The sequence below is a fragment of the Crinia signifera genome, chromosome 1 (genome assembly GCF_055691185.1).
Source record: "Crinia signifera chromosome 1, ASM5569118v1, whole genome shotgun sequence".
Taxonomy (NCBI): Eukaryota; Metazoa; Chordata; class Amphibia; order Anura; family Myobatrachidae; genus Crinia; species Crinia signifera.
Genome location: NC_139217.1, coordinates 216,567,336 through 216,591,797, shown reverse-complemented (window position 1 = coordinate 216,591,797; position 24,462 = coordinate 216,567,336). Strand labels below are relative to the sequence as shown.

Sequence of the window (24,462 nt, the reverse complement as noted above, 5' to 3'; positions counted from 1 at the left end):
ACTTTTTTCTATTTCTGAACTGGTAATAATGTTCCATTGGAAAATTCTTGAACGAAACCTTGCATATTGCAGTGTTTCAAATGTGGCCATCATCTTGCCCAACAGCTCTGTAGGATTGGTGGCGCAGTTATCTCTACATCCCCATCTCAGGGGATCCAAAGACCATGAAGCAGGAAAAGCTTGTCCTGACTCAGGAGACAAGGGAATTCTTAGTCTGGTGGATGGATCTGGAATCGCTCCAGCTGGGTCATTCCTTGCAAACGTGGGAGTGGTTTGTAGTCACGACCGATGCCAGTCTCAGAGGATGGGAGCAGTAGCTCTACATCTCAGGCTGCTCTTCAGCAAGCAGAGGAGTTACTGATGGGGTTACTGATAAGGATACAGTCAGCCACGGCTTTGTCTATCTCAGCCATCAAGGGGGCACCCGCAGCCCTGTCGGCTTTGATTATAACGGGCATCCGGAATGTGGAAGCAGACTTTCTCAACAGATCAGAATTATTGGAAGGGGAATGGGCGTTGAACCCGGAGGTGTTTCAAGACATTGTGGCTCTCTGGGGCCTCCCAGAGGTGGACTTGATGGCATCCAGACACAATTGTCAGATGGCCAGATTTTGTTCATGAACCAGAGATCCGACAGCGTAGGCAGTGGATGCCATTACGGTTCCTTGAAAATTCGACCTGGCTTATGTCTTCCCTACTTTTCCCATGATTCTCGGGTCCTCAAGAGAGTGAGGGTGCAGAGGTCGAGTGTCATTCTGGTAGCGCCAGATTGGCCCAGGAGGTCCGGGTATTCTGACAGACTGAGGTTGTCGGTGGCATCACCGTGGCGTCTTCCTTTTCGTCCAGATTTGCTCCGGCAAGGTCCTTTTCTTCATCAGGACCCAGCTCATCTCAGTTTGATGGCCTGGCTTTGGAGACCTCCTTATTAAAGAAGTAGAGTTTCTCGGAGGCAGTTATTCAGAGTATACTGAGGGCTCGAAAACCTGTGTCTGTGGCAAACTATCATAGAGTCTGGAAGACCTATATCAGAAGGTACACACCTCTAGGTTTAAGATGGGCAGGCTCCTGGATTTTCTCCAGGATGGGGATTCAGCAGGTTTGAGTTTACAGTCCTTGAAGGTACAGCTTTCTGCGCTATGTACCTTTTTTCAGAAGAGAGTGGCTCTATTACCAGAGGTTCAGACCTTCCTAATACGTATTAACCCCAGTATCGGCAGCCGGTAGGGGGTTTAATATATATTTTATATAATATATATTTAATAGATAGGGCCATCCTTTGTACGGTACCTACATTTTTGCCAAAAGTTGTGTCTATAATCTATAACTTCCATCTGAACCAGGAAATTGTGCTTCCGATGTTTTGTCCTCCCGAGGAGGCAAGAAATAGGGACAAACGTAAAAAATTGGATGTGGTGCATGCGCTGTGCGTTTATGTGGACAGTGTGAAGGAATTTCATAATCCTGACTCGTTAATGATACGGTCATTTGGTCTACAGCATGATGGTCGGCAAGCAATGGGTCGACACAGTTAGGTCGACATGGTTCTAGGTCAACATGGGTCAAGGACGACATTGGTTTAGGATGACTGGTCATTAGGTCAACAGTGAAAAGGTTGACATGTGCTTTTTCACAGTTTTTTGAGCTGACATGTGCCGACAGGTGGTATTTCATGCCCTGCCATCCACTAGGATGTGGTGAGAGAATAAAATAGTGTGCCAAGCGCAGCGAGGCACTGTGCCCATATCATGGTGAGTGAATCGTGCGAGGGGATTTGGTGCACTTGAAACTGTCCATGTTGACAGTGTCGACAATTGGGTCAAAAACAGTGAAAAAACCCATGTCGAACTTTTTGACTGTCCTAGACACTGTCGGACCAATGCTTGTGTCGACCTAATGACCTGTCGACCTAACCCCATGTCAACCTTTCCCCATGTCGACCTAGAACCACATCGACCTTTCCCCATGTCGACCTAGCGGTGTCGACCTAATGCTTGTCGACCAACATGCTGTAGAAAAAAAGATCCCAACCTACTGGTACTGTATGACGTACATAAGAGAGGGTGGCCAACTTCTAAGCAGTCCATTGCTAGGTGGTTGAGATTGGTTATTGCCTTTGCTTCCACTAAAGTTGGCAGGCCTGTTCCGGCTAGGATTAATGCCCATACCACTAGGTCAGTTGCTTCCTCTTGGGCTGTGCGTCATGGGACTTCAGCGAAGCAGTTATGCAGGGCTGCCACCTCCACTTTCACCAAATTTTACAGTTATCATGATTTTGTGTTGAAGGACCCTTCATTTGAGCGAGCAGCTGTAGACCTGAGCGTACCCTCCCAAATGAATGGCTCTTGAACGTCCCAAGGTTGAGCTGTGTCAACAGGATGGACGATAGAGAAAAGGGGATTTTTGTCTATCTTGCCGTTCGAATCCCTTTCTCTGAGTCCATCCTGGTGACACCGCAATCCCTCCCTTATGCTTAGTAAGTTCCATGTTAATTTATCATGTTATACAGATGGAGCATGGGGGCTCATGCTTGCAGGGTCTGGCGAAGGAATCCGCAGCCGTCGTAAGGCGACGCATGCGCACGAGACACTCGCGCGCCCCGATCCGATGGAGCTCCCCTGGGTCCCCGACGCCTCCCCGTCGGTACCCCCAAAACCTGCCACCACCTCCTTACACCCCCCATAACCCTGCCCATCTCCCTGAAGCGGAGACGGCACGGTCCTGCCACCCAGCTGCCGACTGACTGGGACGCACGTGCGTGTGAGGCGCTTGCACATCCCAGTCTAATGGAGTCCCTCTCCACCAGTGCCCGCCAACTGGGAGGTTCTAGCGAGTGCCGGCAAATAAATCTGTATGGTTGTTTTTGATTGTGCATATTAATATGTTAAGGCGTTGTGCTGAGTAAAGTATATTAGTGGGCTCTTGGAAGTTTTACTGAGGATTTCTCGGGCGCAGCAGGGGAGGAGCCTGCCTCTTAAAGTAGCCTAGGTGCCTGGATCCTGCGGACCCCACTACATCCCAAGGTTGAGCTGTGTCACACAGGCTTATTTGTATTCCAGAATGCGAACGCATACGCCATCGAAAGAATACAGATACGAATCACCATTCATTCAAATGGTGATTCCAAATGTACTAATTGGTAGTATGTAAAATACAGGCAATATTTGATCTGAAAATACGCCTGGAAAATACTCCTCATTTTCCAGGTGTATTTGGCTGAAGTCTGCATGTATCAGTCAGATCTGTGCAGGCTTTTTTGTGTAAAAAAAAAAAATCGCGTGGGGTCCTCCCATGGCTGTAATCAGCGCAGGCTCAAAGAGCCAGTGCTGGTTTTAGAAATTCAGGGGACAAAGAATTTGGGGTTCCCCAGGATTTTGTAAACTAGCACCAGGCTCATGGGCTGGTCCCAAAAGACGGAGGCCAAAATGAATAGGGGTCCCCCGTATTTTGACAACCACCACCAGGTCCAAATAATCAGCAGGGTAATGCCACAGCCGGAGGAATCTTTTTGTACAAGTTCCCCCAGGCCAAAGCATTAACCCCCAGACTAGTCAGCAACCCCTGCAGGATATCCCCTACCTGGGCTGAAGCTCGGGGCTGTCTCCGGTGCTTTAGGGCAGTGGGCATCGGCTGATTTCTATTGCGTAAAAATAGAATAAATTAACTATTGGATTTTGTCGTGGAACTACAACTCCCTGCAAGCCTCACCCGCATGCATGGACTTGGAGAACCACAAGTCCCAGCATGTGGGGCATTAAAGGCCCACTGGTACTTGTAGTTCTACAATAAAACCAATAATGAAAAAAAGACACACAAAAGAAAAATACAACTTTAATTCGTACTAAAATCATCGAATTGGGTTATTCATTCCAAGTAGGCAGGTTTAAAATAAGAAACCACACACCCGTGCCATGCACTGGACGAACCACAAGTGTTTGTTTACATTTGCAGCTCCTTCACTGAACTGGCGAAGGCCCCTCCCCCAGCCAATCAGCAGCAGGCCCTGGGGAAGTCCCGCTGCTGACTGGCTATTCACGCCTCCATAGGACTCCCATGCTATGCAATCAGATAATACGAATCCGGTTAATACGTCCAATTAGTATATTTAGCTATTCCCGTATTCGTATTTTTCACAAAATACGGCTCATGCCCGTCATATCAATTCATACCCGGGATTAGCCATATACCGGGAGCATAGTAAATTACCCCCTCTGTGTTCATTTACTAAGATGGGAGTTCTATTGAAGATGGGCTGTTGCTATAGGCAACCATTCTGAGTCTATTATCTTCTAGAAGGTGCTAAATAAATAATACCCCTTTTACACCAAAACACCGGGTCGCACCCAGGTATTTGGACCCAGCTCCAACAAGGGTGCGACCCAGCGTTTGTCACCTCTATCACTGACCCCATTAGCCTGACATATTGGGTATCATGAGAGTTACTCAGATGTCCGACGCTGAGATGAATGGTTATAATGTTGATCCATTGCTGTGACTTTGGATGCAGCAGTGGGTCAGAGATGCCGCAGGTGGGTGTCTTTATACAAGACATCTTCTGTGGTCATTTCATATATTTGCAAAGCAGCTTTATACAAACATTGAGCGCTAGTGCCATTAGTGGATGACTAAGAATAAGCTCCTCTATTAGAAACTTATTGAGCTCTTTAGGTTGCTGTGGTGTGGGGTCTGTAAATTCTTAAAGTGCCAGCCACCTCCGGCACTCCCAATACTCTGTATTTCAGTGTCCCCTATGGAGTAAGGGACTTAACCGGTATGTACAAAACTTCTATTTTGCAGGTAAGGAACTGAGAAGCATTCTATCCGATAACTTGGAAATGCCAGACACATACCTCTCTGATGATAATAAAAGTGGTGTTAGAAGAAGCAAGAGGGCATCATTACCACCATTAATGTTTTGGAGTGCTTCTGGAGAGCCAGTACAAGGTCAACTTAACAAGAAAAGTATGTTGCTTTATTGAGGTTTTTCCATAGTCAATATATAATTACATTTGTACAAAGTTGTGCTGTTTTTTTTTATCCTCTGTATTTTACAAAATGGAGCACAGCATAACCCTTTCTATGTAGTTACAATAGGGGAGTGAAAGGGTTCTGATGAAAATAACATAAATTGTAAACAATTGTTGGTACTTGTTTCCTAGCACGGCGCCCACGATTTTCATCTTATGCAATCGTATCGATCGCATCATATAGTGGGGCGAGCGCAGCGAGCCAGAAGCGTGGCGAGCGCAGCGAGGGGATGCAGATTACTTCACATGTATTCCACGGCTCAGCGCGGGGCTCGCTGCGCTTGCCACGCTTCGGGCTCGGCTCGCTGCGCTCACCACACTATATAAACTCAACTCCACGCCGACGTCGATAGTGGGGATATGAAAAGGTCGGAGGACGCATACAGCCGCCCCTCGCGGGCTCAATGCGCTCGCCACGCTTCGGGTTCGCGCTTATAGTGGGGGTGGCGTTAACATAGTAATCACCCATCAGGGTGCCTGTACAATAAAAAATCGGTTCTGATTGCATCGCATACCATTGTAATGGCATACGATGCAACGCCATATTAAAATTGTACAGTGCGGGTCCCAATTCTTATGAAGATAATAAGTTTCCAGTCTATATGACCTTATTGCAAACCGAAAGGACATGTACTCTAGTCTCATTCCATTTCTTATTAAGGTAAACTTTTGTGTGTGTTAGTTATGATCTCCACAGTAAGAAAAGGAGGAGGGGAAGGTCACTGCAGGAGAGAGCCTTATTCTGATTTGGAAGTAAAGAAAAAAAAAAAAGCAAGGAACTTTTTATCTGGAACACATGCTGAATTGCAAGGGGAGCAAATACAGTTCGATGTTTTTCTGTGCATGGTACTTACTGTCTGCTTTTGCATGTAGAAAACAAATGGTTAACAATTTCTCTTTCAATGGTCCTGGTGACACAGCTTCACATTGGGATGTAGGAGGGTCCGTAGGAGCCAGGCACCTATCCTAAAGCTTTTGGAGGGTAGGCTCCTCCCTTCTGCATCCCAGACTCCTCAGTTCGTGTTAGGTGCCCACTGGAGTGAGTGCTATTCTAAAGGGCTGCCGGAGCAGCCGAAGGATTAGAGTTAGTTAGGGTTTTTATTATTTTATTAACTTTTACACTAGCTAGGTAGGCACAGTGTGAGGATTCTCCTTAGTGAATCCTCACACTGCTAGCGCAGCAGGAGCTGACAGAAGCGCGTCCTGTCAGCTCGCTGTGCACAGGGGAGACGCTGTCTGGCCTCCCTGTGCAGCGCTTACAGCTTCCTTTAAGAAGCTGCCTGGGTTCCGGAGCGTTCTGAAACCGGCTTCACGCTAGGTGGGGATCATGGGGGACAGGCGCTCCGTGATGGCGGCGGCCATTTTCTGCGGAGCTTACACACTGAGCTCCTATATGAGAGGACAGCAGTGTGTTACAGGCATGTTCTGAGTGGTCCCCAGTTGAGGGGGAGATACTGGAACTAGGAGATCCTACAATGGGAGCGGCTGTCTGGGGGTGGTTGGCGCCAAAAGCCACGGACCCCGCAGCAGCAGGATTTTGGTCTCTTCCCTCACTCTGTTTTGGCACCATTCAGAACGCTTGCAGCGGAGCTGAGCTGGCTTACAGATCCTGACAGAGTGTTTGGATTTCCTGGGCATCGCTTTCCCCATTCTGAAGACTACAGACAGCTAAGTGACTGAGTACATTGGTTCTGTATATAATGCCTGTACATTTAAGGTGCTGTGACTGTGTTATTTGAGAACATCATGTCTGAGCAACAGTCTGTGGTTTTGGGGGAGGGAGCCTTAAATGCATTGAGCGCTTGCAGTGGTTGTACACTGAAATTTGTCCCTGAGCAGATGGCCAGGGGGGGCTTATGTATTTCTTGCGCTGCTGTGAAACCCATGGGGAGTGAACCCCAGAGGGTAGTGCTATCGGAGCCTGCGTGGGCCAAGTCCCTGGGCAGGTCTGTTAATGCTTTGGTGCATTACTGGACAGGCAGAGTGATGTGCTGGTAATTCCCCTAGACCATTGCCATTCTCTCAGCAGTCCTCTGGCTCCTTGCCTCTGACCCAGACAGATCCTGACTTATTACAGGTCATGCAGGATACTGCTAAGGGAATCAGCAGGTTTAATTACTTGTTGGACAAGTTTGATGGTGATTCTGTGGGGACCCCTAAAAGGTCTTATTCAGTACCAGTGTTAGCTGCTGATGAGGAGGGAGAGTACACAGACATACCCTGGGATCAGGGTGATGTTTCTGAAGAGTCCTCAGCCTCAGGGGTGGAGGATTTGATTACTGCTGTTAAACAGGCATTGAATTTGTCTGTGGAAGATAAAACTCCTGCAAAGGGTGTTTTTAAGAGACAGCGTAAAGAAACTGATACTTTCCCTGCAGACGAGGGTTTACAAGATTTATTGGAAGGGGCCTGGAAAACCCCTGATAAAAGGCATTAGATGCCTAAAAGATTTTTAAGCCTGTATCCCATGCCTGAGGCTCATGCAGACCTCTGGGAGAAGGTTCCAGTGGTAGATGCTGCTGTGGCAGGCTTGTCAAAAACCACTGTGCTACCAGTGCAGGGGGGAGCAGCCTTTAAGGACCCCGTAGATAAAAAGCTGGAGGGTAACCTCAAGGCAATGTTTGAAGGGGTGGGCTACACACTCCGCCCTCTGATTGCTTCAGCCTGGGTCTCTAAGGCCATGATTGTGTGGGCCAATGACCTGTGCACTATTTGACATGCTGATCCTTGTGTGTTGTTACTTGCGGAGATGCTTAAAGCAGCTGCAGAGTATGTCCTTGAGGCTGAGGAGGAAGCTCTCAAAATGGCTGCCAGAGTTTCCTCAGTGTCCGTCAATGCCAGGAGAGTGCTCTGGCTTAAAGCTTGGGAGGCGGATAACGAGTCTAAGAAGGCCTTAGAGGCATTGGCTTTTAAAGGAAAAATGTTGTTTGGTTCAGAACTAGAAGAAATTATTAAGCAGGCCACGGGTGGTAAAATTACCTTCCTGCCGGCCCCTGCAGCCAAGCAGACATCAAGGTTTTCTGCTTTTAGGCCGTCCTTTCAGCCCTCCCCTAGAGGAGGTGCGTCCTTTCGAGGACAATCCTTTAGGGGAAAGTTTCAGTCCTCCAGGGGCAAGGCCCCAGAGTCTAAATTTGGTTCTTTTCATAATAAACCAAAAACCAAAGGAGAGGACAAACCCGCCGCATGACTACCAAGGGATTTGGCCCGGCGGTGGTCAAGGTGGGGGGGGGGGCGTCTGCCACAGTTCAGGGACGCATGGGCATTGTTAGACCAGGATTCCTGGGTATTAGACATTATAGCCCAGGGTTACAGAATTCCCTTCAAAGGTCTTCCTCCGAGAAGATTAATTCCCACACCACTACCAAAGGAGGCTCGGCTCCGTACAGCTCTCTTGGGAGCGGCTCACTCTCTTTTAGAGAAGGGTGTGGTGATCCCGGTACCCAGAAGCCTTTTTTTTTCCACTCTGTTTCTGGTGCCCAAACCAGACGGGTCTTTCAGACCGATTCTCAATTTAAAGTCATTGAATATCCATTTGTGGGTAGACCATTTCAAAATGGGGTCTCTACGGTCAGTGCTGCTGAGCCTGGACCAGGGAGAATTTTTGGCGTCCATGGATGTCCAGGACGCATACCTTCATGTTCCTATCCATCCAGAACATCAGGCTCTATTGAGATTTGCGATAGGAGACCTGCATTTGCAATTCCAGCCGTTGCCCTTCAGTCTGGCTACAGCGCCAAGGGTATTCACCAAGATAATGTCAGTAATGGCGGCGGTGCTTCGGCTGAGGGGAAGCACTGTGATTCCATATTTGGATGACCTGCTGTTCAAAGCGCAATCAGCAGAGAAGCGAAAGAGTCACTTGGCAGAAGCCATCAGGTTTGTTGCAGGCTCACGGTTGGCTTTTAAATTTACAAAAGTCTCAGTTGGTGCCGTCACAGAGACTCCAGTTCCTGGGAGTTATTCTGGATACCCATATACATCGGGTATTCCTACCAGAGGCAAAGGCCAGGGACCTGGCTGCCTTGGTCCAGGAGATCCTCGGCTCTCAGAACACATCAGTTTGGAGGTCTCTCAAGCTGCTGGGGAAGATGGTGGCGTCTTTTGAGACGTTACAGTTCGCCAGGTTCCACTCTCGAGTGTTCCAGTGGAACATTCTGACAGCCTGGTCGGGGAATACTCAGACCATGAAGTCAGAACACATAGTGTTGTCTCCAGAAACTCGGTCTTCCCTGAAATGGTGGATGGAGGTGGATTCCCTTAAGTGGGGTCGGTCTCTGCAGTCCTGGAGCTGGCTGGTAGTCACTATCGACGCCAGTCTCAGGGGCTGGGGGGGCAGTTGTCTTGGACCTGCGTCTGCAGGGCTTATGGACCACGGAGGAGTCTGCCTTGCCGATCAATATTCTGGAACTGAGAGCTGTGTGGAAGGTGATTTCTCTGGCAGGAGACAGGCTCCCTTTAAGGATTCAGACCGACAGCGCCACAGCTGTGGCGCATCTGAATCACCAGGGAGGCACACGCAGCAAGCTGGCTATGTGGGAGGTGTCCCGGATCTTCTTGTGGGCGGAACGGAATGTTCCAACGTTATCAGCGATATTCATACCAGGGGTGGAGAATGGAGCCTGAATCCACAAGTATTTCTTCAGATTAATCTGAAATGGGGAACTCTGGTTGTGGCCCTGATGGCATCAAGGTTCAACCATCAGGTGCCCAGGTTCTATGCCAGGACGAGAGATCCACTGGCAGAAGCAGTGGATGCTATGACCATCCCCTGGGAGGGGAATCTACTTTGTCTTTCCGCCAGTTCCAATGCTGGCAAGAGTTAAAAAAAAAAAAAAGAGATCCAGGCCCAGGCAATCCCGGTGATTTTAGTGGCCCCAGATTGGCCAAGGAGGTCCTGGTACTCGAGGCTTCAGAGATTGTCTGTGGACTCGTGGCATCTACCTCTGAGGTCAGACCTTCTAAACCAAGGACCGTTGAACCATCTAGATTCAGCTCGGTTAAATTTGACGGCTTGGCTGTTGAAACCGCCATCTTGAAGAACAAGGGGTTCTCAGAGGCTGTAGTTAACACCATGATTAAAGCTAGAAAGTCAGTGTCTTCTGTAAATTATTATAGGGTCTGAAAGACCTATATTAGGTGGTGTGAAAGGCAGAAGTCACACACATCGCAATTTAGGTTGGCTAAATTGCTGGAGTTTTTGCAGGATGGCTTTTCCTCTGGGTTAAGCCTTCAGTCACTCAAAGTGCAGATCTCGGCCTTGTCAATTTATTTCCCCCCCCAAAAAAAAGGATAACACTGTTACCGGAAGTACAGACCTTCCTACAGGGGTTTTCTAGATTGAAACCTCCCTACAAGCAACCAGTAGCACCATGGGATTTATCTCTGGTTCTGGAGTACCTTCAAAAGGCGCCTTTTGAGCCGTTAAGGTCGGCTGACCTTAAATTCCTTACACGGAAACTGGTATTTCTGTTGGCAGTGGCGTCAGCAAAAAAGAGTATCGGAGTTGGGAGCATTGTCCTGCAAGTCTCCCTTCCTTATAATTCATGATAGGGCTGTCCTTCGGACTGTACCCCAAATTTTACCAAAAGTAGTCTCTGCTTTTCATCTAAATCAGGAGATAGTTCTGCCTGTGTTTCAACCCCCAGAGAGTTCAAGGAATAGGGACAAATTGAGGAATTTGGATGTTGTGCGCGCCTTGCGCATTTATGTGGACAGAGTAAAGAGTGTCAGGAAGACTGATACTTTGCTAGTTTTGTATGATGTACACAAAATTGGTTGGCCTGCTTCTAAGCAGACCATTGCTAGGTGGTTGCGTTTCTGTAATTGCTTTTGCATATACTAAAGTTGGTAGGCCTGTGCCAGCCAGGATTAATGCGCATACCACCAGATCAGTCGCCACCTTTGGGCGGTTCGACATGGGGCAACAGCTGAGCAGGTTTGCAGGGCTGCCACTTGGTCATCTGTTCATACTTTTGCCAAATTCTATAGGTTCCATGAGTTTGCGTCGGAGGACGCATCATTCGGGCGAGCAGTGATGAGAGCTGCAGACCTGAGCGTTCCCACCCAAAGGACCGGCTCTGGAACGTCCCAATGTGAAGCTGTGTCACCAGGACCATTGAAAGAGAAAAAGGGATTTTTGTAAGAACTTACCGTTCGAATCCCTTTCTCTGATATGGTTCTGGTGACACAGCGATCCCTCCCTTACGCTCAGTAAGCATGCCAGTGTTCATGATGTTTCATGTTATAAATGGTTGAAAAGTTAAATTTTAAATTGTGCATATAATATGTGCAGGCGTTGTACTGATCTAATGTATTCCAGTGGCTTTGAAAGATTGAACTGAGGAGTCTGGGATGCAGAAGGGAGGAGCCTACCCTCCAAAAGCTTTAGGATAGGTGCCTGGCTCCTACGGACCCTCCTACATCCCAATGTGAAGCTGTGTCACCAGGACCATATCAGAGAAAGGGATTCGAACGGTAAGTTCTTACAAAAATCCCTTTTTTATCATTACACTGAAATTTAGATTTCAGCGTGGACACACACCACCCAAAATCTGTCTCTGCACATGTTACATTCCCCCAACTGCAGTGCACATGGTTTTGCTCAGGTGCTCATTTAGTTGCTGCTTATTTTTTTTTTTTTTTATTGTAATTTCTTTTTTTTGCTTTTCTTCCAAAAAAGTAACAGGCCCTTAAAGTCTGGGTCTAATGTTGCTAGCTGAGCTGCTAGTCTTCCTAGGTTTCCTAGCCAAAGTATGAAATAATTGCTAAAGCCACTATACTGTACTTTCAGGTGTGTACCAATGTGATCAGTAATGATCAAATTATTTTACTGTTTTGGATGTTATTATTTATTTATTTATTTATTAGCAGTTTCTTATATAGCGCACACAGATTCCGCAGCGCTTTACAGAGAATATTAGAACACTCACATCAGTCCCTGCCCCAGTGGAGCTTACAATCTATATTCCCTACCACATGTACACGCACACACAGACATTCTAGGGTTAATTTTTTTTTTTTTGGGGAGCCAATTAACCTACCAGTATATTTTTGGATTGTGGGAGGAAACCGGAGTACCCGGAGGAAACCCACGCAAGTACGGGGAGAATATACAAACTCCGCACAGTTAGGGCCATGGTGGGAATAGAACCCATGACCTCAGCGCTGTGAGGCAGTAATGCTAACCATTACACCATCCGTACTGCCCCAATTATGTATTAGCCATAATATCTGGGGGATCAATGTATGTATGTATGTATGTATGTATGTGTATGTATATATATATATATATATATATATATATATATATATAAATAAGGTGCCCTTGCAGTATGGGTGGTCTGATTAGGCAAGTTAGTTGATTGTGTGCACCCATAGAGGATGTAAAATGACCGCTACCTCTACTACACACCTCTAATAAGGTCCACTTGTGGGGGAAGGGGGGTTTCGCTTGAACTGACTGATGTTATTCTATTGTTTTGATACCCACTTGTCCCATCAGTATACGTAAAATTAATCTTTTTTCATTAACATTAAAAGCAGTGCCCCCAAAAAAAGAGTTATCTTTTTCTTCCCACAAAATTTAAGGTCCAGTTGTGCCAAGGATGGCCAAGCCTGGGAATAAGGTCTTTGCTGTCATGGATCGTAAAATGGAGATTGCACAAAAAGCTCCTGAGAATTTCAGCAACCTTCATCTGACACCCACAGGTATAGACTGCTAAACATGTAAGCACTGGGCAAAGAAGTTTCATCATAGGCACGTACAGTCAAAAGACAAAATCCAAGACTGCCCTTACTGTAGTTTAATTTAACTTTGTCATAGTGCTGCCAAACTGATGATTTCTTTTATATCAAAATAATTATTGAACTGGTGTATGCATACTACACAGCACTAATACATATTTAACCCCTTCCCTGGTACTCCTGAGAATTTTCTGGGGTTTGCTCCAGTGCGCAGACTGGCAACCTGGAAAATTCTCGGGAGTGCCACTGCCTGCGCTCCTGGGCCGAGCGCTGAGATCAGCGTTGCACTCAGCTTCAAGCGGCTGCCCGGCTCCTGTTGCCCGGCCTCCCACCCCCCTGCTGTGTGCGGCGTGATCGTCTAACGTCACGCCAAACATAGCCAGGCTTCCGGGGGCAGGACCGGGCAGCAGCTATTACACAGATCAGCGCCGCCGTCCGGACCCAGGGACACAGTGGTGGGGTTTTATTTTAGGGAGCGCTCCCCAGTAAGAACTCGCCCAGTGGGGAGCGCTCCTAATAAAAAAAACACCACTGAAGGGGTTAAAGGAGTAGGCATACTATTGGTGGGATCATTTGTACTCTACATGGTAATTGGCCTCCTACTTTTATATTACAAAAGAAAAGGGAGAAATGTAATAGGGTCTGGTTTTTTTTATTACTATTGTTTGCGCTCGCCAAATTACGATGAGAGTTTTGTGTGAGAATCTTCATCATTTAATAGGCATGGAGTTTCAATGTGCTGACCTTACTTGCATGTGACATTTTGTAGGTTTTCTGGTGAGAAAACCTCTAGCAAATGTCAAAGTGAGTTTCATAATATAAGGTTCTTGCCTAGGTTGGATCGCATATTGATCCAACTTGCAGTTTACCAATAATTGGGAAACTGCTCAAGCACAGGACCCTTCCTGCAAATGTGTAGGACTGGTCCTGCAATTGCATCCGCTGTAATACGAATACCTCTGCCTTATTGACAGGCAGAAGTGTTCACAGTGTGGGGTGGAGGTGTTCAGCATTTGTTTTCCTGGTGTGGTTAGGCCAAGTACCGCATCTGCAGTACAGTTTTACTTGGTTGAGCAAGGTCCCCTGCAACTGTAAGCTTGAGTAAGGTCAGACTTACTCAGGCTGCAGTAGCAGATGAACTTTTGCAAGAAAGTGGTGTGCACCTCCTCTTGCATTGCATTGTGGCGAGTAGATTAGCATATGTGATCCAACCTGAATGCAGGCCAAAACCCTCTGATTTTGGCATCAGTTGTGCACTGATCTCACTCTTTTGTGAAGCTAAAGACAGGTTAGACAGTTTGTTTTGTTGTTGCTGTATAGGAGTAGGAAGCGGATGGAGGGTCCGGGGAGCAGTGAGTAGAATATGGTCTTTGATCCACAAGAGTTTAGAAGCATACATGGGGCAATTATAGCCCTTTTTCGAAGCGATCTGTTTAGAAATTAAGCACAGACCGCTTCGTTGTACACCGCATAGTAGTGTAGATTCCTGGGAAACGCCAGCTCAGATCTTGACTACATGTAGTCAAGACCTAGTCAAATCGCCAGTGTTCTAACCAGAGAACACTGGTTAGCACAGATCGACCATACACACATCGCTATGTGTTGAATTAGTTTAGAACAGGGTGGGAATGACTATGGTGTATCATTTGGCTGAAGCTGCCAGGCTTTTTCTCCACATGAAAAATCTGCACTTTTCCCTGTATTTAGGGTGAAGTAGACCCGCCCTATTCAATCCTCGAACCGATTGTTCACCTGGCCGAGAAATCCAGCATTGGCAAAACTGCATGAATAGTCGAATTTGCCGCAAATTCACGTGGTTATGGCAAAGTTTCAGCCGTTTTCGGCCATTTTTGTGGCCGTTTTTCGCTCTTGCCGATTCATGCCGAGCATGACAAATTATACCAGTAGAACTCACATTTGCATATGTTTTACATTTCTTTTAAATTCAGTTTTCTGCTAATTTTGTGAAAGCAAAGGAATGAACAGTTAGGGATGATATTTTTATTTTTATTTCTTTCATTAGCAAGTGGGAAAAAGGCAACTTCCAAAAGACGACACATTCAAGCTGCTGGTGGTGTTGATGGTGAGTGCTAGAAAAGCAAAAATCAGACCATAGTTTAGCAGGCATATACAATTCTGCAATATTGTCATGTAATAGTTCACATATAACTCTGTCACAATCTCTGGATTCCTTCTGTAAGATGTAGATAAGTTCAAACTGCACAGCGTAGCAGCACTACAGCACAATTCTGAATAATTGCACAAAAAGAATATTGAGACCATATAGCCCAAAGAGAATCATTGGCTGCTCCTATCACTTTCACTGCTATCAGCTAAACTACCACCCCACCAACCACAGCTCTCAACACTCCCCTCATGGCCATTATTCTGTCAGGTGGTTGTTGACTGAAAATTATTATTTATTTTTTTTGTGAATATTACATTTTGTTCTGCAAATTGTATCTGCTTTCAATTTTTGGCCACAATCGCGGGCATCGGGTGTAATTTTTAGTGGTCTGCGACGCGACTGACGCGATGCCCCCGATTTTCCCATTGAAATGCATTGAAAAAAGTCAAAATCGCGTCGGTCGCGTTGTATGCGGCTAAAAAAGGCTTAAATGGTCCAGACGCGATGCCCCCGATTTCCCATAGGAAACAATGTTAAATGCCTCAATTTTCCCGCGAAGCCCCCGATTTCCCATAGGAAACAATGTTAAATGCCTCAATTTCACCAAATCATCATAGGGAACAATGGTAAATGGGCCAGAAACCCCCCAAAACACCCCTGAACAGTGAAATGTCCCCACAAAAGTAGTTTAAGCCACCCCACGATCAACGCGATCCTGAAGCGTGGCGAGCGCAGCGAGCCCGCGAGGGGCGGCGGTACGCATCCTCCGACCTTTTCATACCCCCACTATCCACGTCGGTGTGGAGTTGAGAACAGAATAGTGTGGCGAGCGCAGCGAGCCACCGAGCCCGAAGCGTGGCGAGCGAACGCGGATACCTTCACAGGTAAACGCGTCCCTTCGCGTTCTTCACAAGTATCCGCATCCCCTCGCGGGGCTCGCTGCGCTCGCCACGCTTCGGGCTCAGTGGCTCGCTGCGCTCGCCACACTATTCTATTCTCAACTCCGCGCCGACGTGGATAGTGGGGGTATGAAAAGGTCGGAGGACGCGTACCGTTTTTGGGGGTTTCTGGCCCATTTACCATTGTTCCCTATGATGATTTGGGGAAATTGAGCCATTTAACATTGTTTCCTATGGGAAATCGGGGGCATCGCGGGTAAATTGAGGCATTTAACATTGTTTCCTATGGGAAATCACGGGCCCCCGGTTTTTACTCACGATGCCCACGATCATGATCGTTGTGGCCGTGCTACGAAACAAGTACCCAATTTTTTAAGTAACCAACGAATGTGAGTGAATATATTTTTGTAGACATTTGGGATTATTAAAATATGGGTTTATATAAAAATATTGTTCTGAGTACTGGCATATTATCCTTTCACAAACTTCATAACCCCTTTGCGTATTCACGACATCCCGAGATGGTGATGTAAAATATGTGTCATTGCTGTATTCCTCTATGGCCCCAAGGTCCGAACTTTCATGTCTAAGGGCGATGTTGTGTAGCATACAGTATACAGATAATTATGTCACCAACTTCCTCTGGGGTACATAGAAGAATTCCACTAATGTATCCAATATCCAGATAGCGGAACCTGCTCTTCAATAGCTGGAGCAGGTTAGTGAACCTATGCTCTGTCAGTGTCTATCTGCCAGAGACTACATTTTATAGGAAGCACAAGGAACTCTACTCTCACATGGGCCTCAATCAGTGAGAGCTGAGCATGTCTCACTCAGGTGCTGTAATCAATCAGCAATTCTCAGGTTAAGGTTCGTAAACACGGAGCAATATGATCGCTGGCAATATAGTGCTAGCAATATATTGCGCAGCAATCATATTGCTCAGTGTCCCGTTGTCCCGGAGAAATGTAATAGGGTCTGTTTTTTTTTATTACTATTGTTTGCGTTTGCCAAATTACGATGAGAGTTTTGTGTGAGAATCTTCATCATTTAATAGGCATGGAGTTTCAATGTGCTGACCTTACTTGCATGTGACATTTTGTAGGTTTTCTGGTGAGAAAACCTGCGAAAATCTAGCAAATGTCAAAGTGAGTTTCATGATATAAGGTTCTTGCCTAGGTTGGATCGCATATTGATCCAACTTGCAGTTTACCAATAATTGGGAAACTGCTCAAGCACAGGACCCTTTCTGCAAATGTGTAGGACTGGTCCTGCAATTGCATCCGCTGTAATACGAATACCTCTGCCTTATTGACAGGCAGAAGTGTTCACAGTGTGGGGTGGAGGTGTTCAGCATTTGTTTTCCTGGTGTGGTTAGGCCAAGTACCGCATCTGCAGTACAGTTTTACTTGGTTGAGCAAGGTCCCCTGCAACTGTAAGCTTGAGTAAGGTCAGACTTACTCAGGCTGCAGTAGCAGATGAACTTTTGCAAGAAAGTGGTGTGCACCTCCTCTTGCATTGCATTGTGGCGAGTAGATTAGCATATGTGATCCAACCTGAATGCAGGCCAAAACCCTCTGATTTTGGCATCAGTTGTGCACTGATCTCACTCTTTTGTGAAGCTAAAGACAGGTTAGACAGTTTGTTTTGTTGTTGCTGTATAGGAGTAGGAAGCGGATGGAGGGTCCGGGGAGCAGTGAGTAGAATATGGTCTTTGATCCACAAGAGTTTAGGAGCATACATGGGGCAATTATAGCCCTTTTTCGAAGCGATCTGTTTAGAAATTAAGCACAGACCGCTTCGTTGTACACCCCATAGTAGTGTAGATTCCTGGGAAACGCCAGCTCAGATCTTGACTACGTGTAGTCAAGACCTAGTCAAATCGCCAGTGTTCTAACCAGAGAACACTGGTTAGCACAGATCGACCATACACACATCGCTATGTGTTGAATTAGTTTAGAACAGGGTGGGAATGACTATGGTGTATCATTTGGCTGAAGCTGCCAGGCTTTTTCTCCACATGAAAAATCTGCACTTTTCCCTGTATTTAGGGTGAAGTAGACCCGCCCTATTCAATCCTCGAACCGATTGTTCACCTGGCCGAGAAATCCAGCATTGGCAAAACTGCATGAATAGTCGAATTTGCCGCAAATTCACGTGGTTATGGCAAAGTTTCAGCCGTTTTCGGCCATTTTGTGGCCGTTTTTCGCTCTTGCCGATTCATGCCGAGCATGACAAATTATACCAGTAGAACTCACATTTGCATATGTTTTACATTTCTTTTAAATTCAGTTTTCTGCTAATTTTGTGAAAGCAAAGGAATTAACAGTTAGGGATGATATTTTTATTTTTATTTCTTTCATTAGCAAGTGGGAAAAAGGCAACTTCCAAAAGACGACACATTCAAGCTGCTGGTGGTGTTGATGGTGAGTGCTAGAAAAGCAAAAATCAGACCATAGTTTAGCAGGCATATACAATTCTGCAATATTGTCATGTAATAGTTCACATATAACTCTGTCACAATCTCTGGATTCCTTCTGTAAGATGTAGATAAGTTCAAACTGCACAGCGTAGCAGCACTACAGCACAATTCTGAATAATTGCACAAAAAGAATATTGAGACCATATAGCCCAAAGAGAATAATTGGCTGCTCCTATCACTTTCACTGCTATCAGCTAAACTACCACCCCACCAACCACAGCTCTCAACACTCCCCTCATGGCCATTATTCTGTCAGGTGGTTGTTGACTGAAAATTATTATTATTTTTTTTTTGTGAATATTACATTTTGTTCTGCAAATTGAATCTGCTTTCAATTTTTGGTACTTGTTTCCTAGCACGGCCACAATCGCGGGCATCGGGTGTAATTTTTAGTGGTCTGCGACGCGACTGACCGATGCCCCCGATTTTCCCATTGAAATGCATTGAAAAAAGTCAAAATCGCGTCGGTCGCGTTGTATGCGGCTAAAAAAGGCTTAAATGGTCCAGACGCGATGCCCCCGATTTCCCATAGGAAACAATGTTAAATGCCTCAATTTACCCGCGATGCCCCCGATTTCCCATAGGAAGCAATGTTAAATGCCTCAATTTCACCAAATCATCATAGGGAACAATGGTAAATGGGCCAGAAACCCCCCAAAACACCCCTGAACAGTGAAATGCCCCCACAAAAGTAGTTTACGCCACCCCACGATCAACGCGATTCTGAAGCGTGGCGAGCGCAGCGAGCCCGCGAGGGGCGGCGGTACGCATCCTCCGACCTTTTCATACCCCCACTATCCACGTCGGTGTGGAGTTGAGAACAGAATAGTGTGGCGAGCGCAGCGAGCCACCGAGCCCGAAGCGTGGCGAGCGAACGCGGATACCTTCACAGGTAAACGCGTCCCTTTGCGTTCTTCACAAGTATCCGCATCCCCTCTCGGGGCTCGCTGCGCTCGCCACGCTTCGGGCTCAGTGGCTCGCTGCGCTCGCCACACTATTCTATTCTCAACTCCACGCCGACGTGGATAGTGGGGGTATGAAAAGGTCGGAGGACGCGTACCGCCGCCCCTCGCGGGCTCGCTACGCTGGCCACGCTTCGGGTTCGCATTGATCGTGGGGTGGCGTAAACTACTTTTGGGGGGACATTTCACTGTTCAGGGGTGTTTTTGGGGGTTTCTGGCCCATTTACCATTGTTCCCTATGATGATTTGGGGAAATTGAGCCATTTAACATTGTTTCCTATGGGAAATCGGGGGCATCGCGGGTAAATTGAGGCATTTAACAATGTTTCCTATGGGAAATCACGGGCCCCCGATTTTTACTCACGATGCCCACGATCATGATCGTTGTGGCCGTGCTAGGAAACAAGTACCCAATTTTTTAAGTAACCAACGAATGTGAGTGAATATATTTTTGTAGACATTTGGGATTATTAAAATATGGGTTTATATAAAAATATTGTTCTGAGTACTGGCATATTATCCTTTCACAAACTTCATAACCCCTTTGCGTATTCACGACATCCCGAGATGGTGATGTAAAATATGTGTCATTGCTGTATTCCTCTATGGCCCCAAGGTCCGAACTTTCATGTCTAAGGGCGATGTTGTGTAGCATACAGTATACAGATAATTATGTCACCAACTTCCTCTGGGGTACATAGAAGAATTCCACTAATGTATCCAATATCCAGACAGCGGAACCTGCTCTTCAATAGCTGGAGCAGGTTAGTGAACCTATGCTCTGTCAGTGTCTATTTGCCAGAGACTACCTTTTATAGGAAGCACAAGGAACTCTACGATCACATGGGCCTCAATCAGTGAGAGCTGAGCATATCTCACTCAGGTGCTGTAATCAATCAGCAATTCTCAGGTTAAGGTTCGTAAACACGGAGCAATATAATCGCTGGCAATATAGTGCTAGCAATATATTGCGCAGCAATCATATTGCTCAGTGTCCCGTTGTCCCGGAGAAATGTAATAGGGTCTGTTTTTTTTAATTACTATTGTTTGCGCTCGCCAAATTACGATGAGAGTTTTGTGTGAGAATCTTCATCATTTAATAGGCATGGAGTTTCAATGTGCTGACCTTACTTGCATGTGACATTTTTGTAGGTTTTCTGCTGAGAAAACCTGCGAAAATCTAGCAAATGTCAAAGTGAGTTTCATAATATAAGGTTCTTGCCTAGGTTGGATCGCATATTGATCCAACTTGCAGTTTACCAATAATTGGGAAACTGCTCAAGCACAGGACTCTTTCTGCAAATGTGTAGGACTGGTCCTGCAATTGCATCCGCTGTTATACGAATACCTCTGCCTTATTGACAGGCAGAAGTGTTCACAGTGTGGGGTGGAGGTGTTCAGCATTTGTTTTCCTGGTGTGGTTAGGCCAAGTACCGCATCTGCAGTACAGTTTTACTTGGTTGAGCAAGGTCCCCTGCAACTGTAAGCTTGAGTAAGGACAGACTTACTCAGGCTGCAGTAGCAGATGAACTTTTGCAAGAAAGTGGTGTGCACCTCCTCTTGCATTGCATTGTGGCGAGTAGATTAGCATATGTGATCCAACCTGAATGCAGGCCAAAACCCTCTGATTTTGGCATCAGTTGTGCACTGATCTCACTCTTTTGTGAAGCTAAAGACAGGTTAGACAGTTTGTTTTGTTGTTGCTGTATAGGAGTAGGAAGCGGATGGAGGGTCAGGGGAGCAGTGAGTAGAATATGGTCTTTGATCCACAAGAGTTTAGGAGCATACATGGGGCAATTATGGCCCTTTTTCGAAGCGATCTGTTTAGAAATTAAGCACAGACCGCTTCGTTGTACACCCCATAGTAGTGTAGATTCCTGGAAAACGCCAGCTCAGATCTTGACTATGTGTAGTCAAGACCTAGTCAAATCGCCAGTGTTCTAACCAGAGAACACTGGTTAGCACAGATCGACCATACACACATCGCTATGTGTTGAATTAGTTTAGAACAGGGTGGGAATGACTATGGTGTATCATTTGGCTAAAGCTGCCAGGCTTTTTCTCCACATGAAAAATCAGCACTTTTCACTGTATTTAGGGTGAAGTAGACCCGCCCTATTCAATCCTCGAACCGATTGTTCACCTGGCCGAGAAATCCAGCATTGGCAAAACTGCATGAATAGTCAAATTTGCCGCAAATTCACGTGGTTATGGCAAAGTTTCAGCCGTTTTCGGCCATTTTTGTGGCCGTTTTTCGCACTTGCCGATTCATGCCGAGCATGACAAATTATACCAGTAGAACTCACATTTGCATATGTTTTACATTTCTTTTAAATTCAGTTTTCTGCTAATTTTGTGAAAGCAAAGGAATCTACAGTTAGGGATGATATTTTTATTTTTATTTCTTTCATTAGCAAGTGGGAAAAAGGCAACTTCCAAAAGACGACACATTCAAGCTGCTGGTGGTGTTGATGGTGAGTGCTAGAAAAGCAAAAATCAGACCATAGTTTAGCAGGCATATACAATTCTGCAATATTGTCATGTAATAGTTCACATATAACTCTGTCACAATCTCTGGATTCCTTCTGTAAGATGTAGATAAGTTCAAACTGCACAGCGTAGCAGCACTACAGCACAATTCTGAATAATTGCACAAAAAGAATATTGGGACCATATAGCCCAAAGAGAATCATTGGCTGCTCCTATCACTTTCACTGCTATCAGCTAAACTACCACCCCACCAACCACAGCTCTCAACAGTCCCCTCATGGCTATTATTCTGTCAGGTGGTTGTTGACTGAAAATTATTATTTTTTTTTTTTGTGAATATTACATTTTGTTCTGCAAATTGTATCTGCTTTCAATTTTTGGTACTTGTTTCCTAGCACGGCCACAATCGCGGGCATCGGGTGTAATTTTTAGTGGTCTGCGACGCGACCGACGCAATGCCCCCGATTTTCCCATTGAAATGCATTGAAAAAAGTCAAAATCGCGTCGGTCGCGTTGTATGCGGCTAAAAAAGGCTTAAATGGTCCAGACGCGATGCCCCCGATTTCCCATAGGAAACAATGTTAAATGCCTCAATTTACCCGCGATGCCCCCGATTTCCCATAGGAAACAATGTTAAATGCCTCAATTTCACCAAATCATCATAGGGAACAATGGTAAATGGGCCAGAAACCCCCCAAAACACCCCTGAACAGTGAAATGTCCCCACAAAAGTAGTTTACGCCACCCCACGATCAACGCGAACCCGAAGCGTGGCGAGCGCAGAGAGCCCGCGAGGGGCGGCGGTACGCGTCCTCCGACCTCTTCATACCCCCACTATCCACGTCGGCGTGGAGTTGAGAACAGAATAGTGTGGCGAGCGCAGCGAGCCACCGAGCCCGAAGCGTGGCGAGCGAACGCGGATACCTTCACAGGTAAACGCGTCCCTTCGTGGTCTTCACAGGTATCCGCATCCCCTCGATTTATCGCCGGTGCACACTCCAATCGCTGGTAATATTGCCAGCGACCATATCGCCAGCGATAAATGACCGTGTGTACACAGCTTTACACATAACTGGCTGGCAGTATGGAGCAGAGTTGAACTAATGGGAGAGATCACAAATCTGACAATCAATCTGTAGATATATGGCCACCTTTAGTATACCTGAACCATCTCCAAATACTCAGGCCATGAGAGAAACCGTGGATCATGTTTTTTTTACAAGCTGAATGTTCTGACTTATAGCTGGAGAGGTTCAGAGCTAACTGATGTATCGTGGTGTGGCTCATATTGAGGAGGTTCGGAGAGCAGTTTAAAAATATCATGGACTTGCTGAAGGCAACTAGGCAGAAACCCAGTTTATGCAGGAGACGGGATAATAAGCACATATTCAGTACAGTTTTTGAGGTGTGGCTTGTTCTGAACAGACTGTTCATTGTTTCAAAATGCTTGAGTGACTTACCACTATGGTAGTACGAAGCATATCTGTTATATTAACATGTTAAAGGTATATTGCAAAATTGGAATTGATAGTTTCTATTTGATGCTTGCTGATAGATTAACCTGGCAGTGGTGGTATAGAGGGTCCATAACAGGAGTAATTGGAGTTGGTGCGGTCTTCCTTGAAAACATAGTTTAGATGGAATCCAGGCTGTACCTCTATGTGATGCACACTATTTTTTCCTCCGTGGATGTGCCACATATACCAGTGTAACAACCACTTGACCCTTCGCAGCTGTCTACAACTGCAGACACATTCACAGCATCAATGCCTATCAGGCAGACATTGAACTCCTGAGTATTAGCCTACAGTCACACAGAATAGTTACCACAACCGATCTGAGTTCTGTGTATGGGCTAGCAGTCAGTTGATAACACACATCCCCAAAACAGTCACGAAACGACTCTTGTTTTTGCCTGCCACTCCATATTTCCTTGACTAAAGGGTATTGACAGATACTGCAACATTGATCCCAACAGTGGACATTCATCATCTCATTTGCCCTGCAATGTTCTATGGTCGTGTCATTTGTGATGAAGAAGGTACTGGCAGTCTTCCACTTACTGATCTTTAGAAATGGCTGGTTGAGGTGTTCAGCGATGCTCAGGTTTGGTTGTGCAATTAACATTACCTCAACTTTTTCCTCTTGTTTTAAGCTTAACAGCTCTTCTAACAGATCCAGGAGGTGGCTGCCTAGTGTAATTTTTGTTGATAGGGGTTTTGCTTGTAGTCATTATCCCCAGTCTTTGTCTGAGCAGCAATCTTTTTTTTTATGTTTTCTTTGGGTGCAATGCCCTTGCCTTTTTTCTGTATCTATAGCTTTCTGAATAAAATTCTTAAGCACTTACGTAGTTAGGCATTCTAAACCTTTTATCAGCAGTCTGTGACATTTGTGTTGAAACCTACTGTAGAAGGCCCAGAACATGCTCCCCAGGTCAAAGCTCTGCCCGGCGTACACCAACGTAACATCGTTCAGAGGTCCTGGTCACTCCAATAGACCATTTGCCATCCTTCTCTGATGTTCTCATCCAAATCCATCCAGCGGAAGGCCCTGAATATGCTCCTCATGCCCATGGTGTGCCGCCTGGCATACACCTCTCGGTGGTCGGCTTTTTTCTCTTAAAAACCATTTTCTCTATTTTCTGCAACTTTGCCATCTATCTATCTATCTATCTATCTATCTATCTATCTATCTATATATATATATATATATATAGCTGCATGTTCAGCCTGGC

At 46.0% G+C, this 24,462-nt stretch overlaps 2 protein-coding genes and 1 long non-coding RNA gene across 5 annotated transcripts in view; 2 read left to right on the top strand and 1 right to left on the bottom strand.

Moving 5' to 3' along the window:
- LOC146027229 (uncharacterized) overlaps positions 1 to 15,024 on the top strand; it is a 152,774-nt gene extending 137,750 nt beyond the window's left edge. Inside the window, exons 5-8 of the mRNA XM_083158184.1 lie at positions 4,795 to 4,959; positions 12,612 to 12,731; positions 14,791 to 14,850; positions 14,969 to 15,024. Of these exons, the coding sequence (XP_083014310.1) occupies positions 4,795 to 4,959; positions 12,612 to 12,731; positions 14,791 to 14,850; positions 14,969 to 15,024 (401 nt within the window). The remainder of the gene's footprint in view (positions 1 to 4,794; positions 4,960 to 12,611; positions 12,732 to 14,790; positions 14,851 to 14,968) is intronic.
- Positions 1 to 24,462, bottom strand: part of LOC146068787 (protein unc-13 homolog A-like) — an 802,795-nt gene that overhangs the window by 418,463 nt on the left and 359,870 nt on the right. The gene's annotated exons all lie outside the window — the stretch shown is intronic.
- Positions 21,652 to 24,462, top strand: part of LOC146027222 (uncharacterized) — a 41,020-nt gene continuing 38,209 nt past the window's right edge. Inside the window, exon 1 of the long non-coding RNA XR_014454717.1 lies at positions 21,652 to 21,712. This is a non-coding gene — a long non-coding RNA (uncharacterized LOC146027222). The remainder of the gene's footprint in view (positions 21,713 to 24,462) is intronic.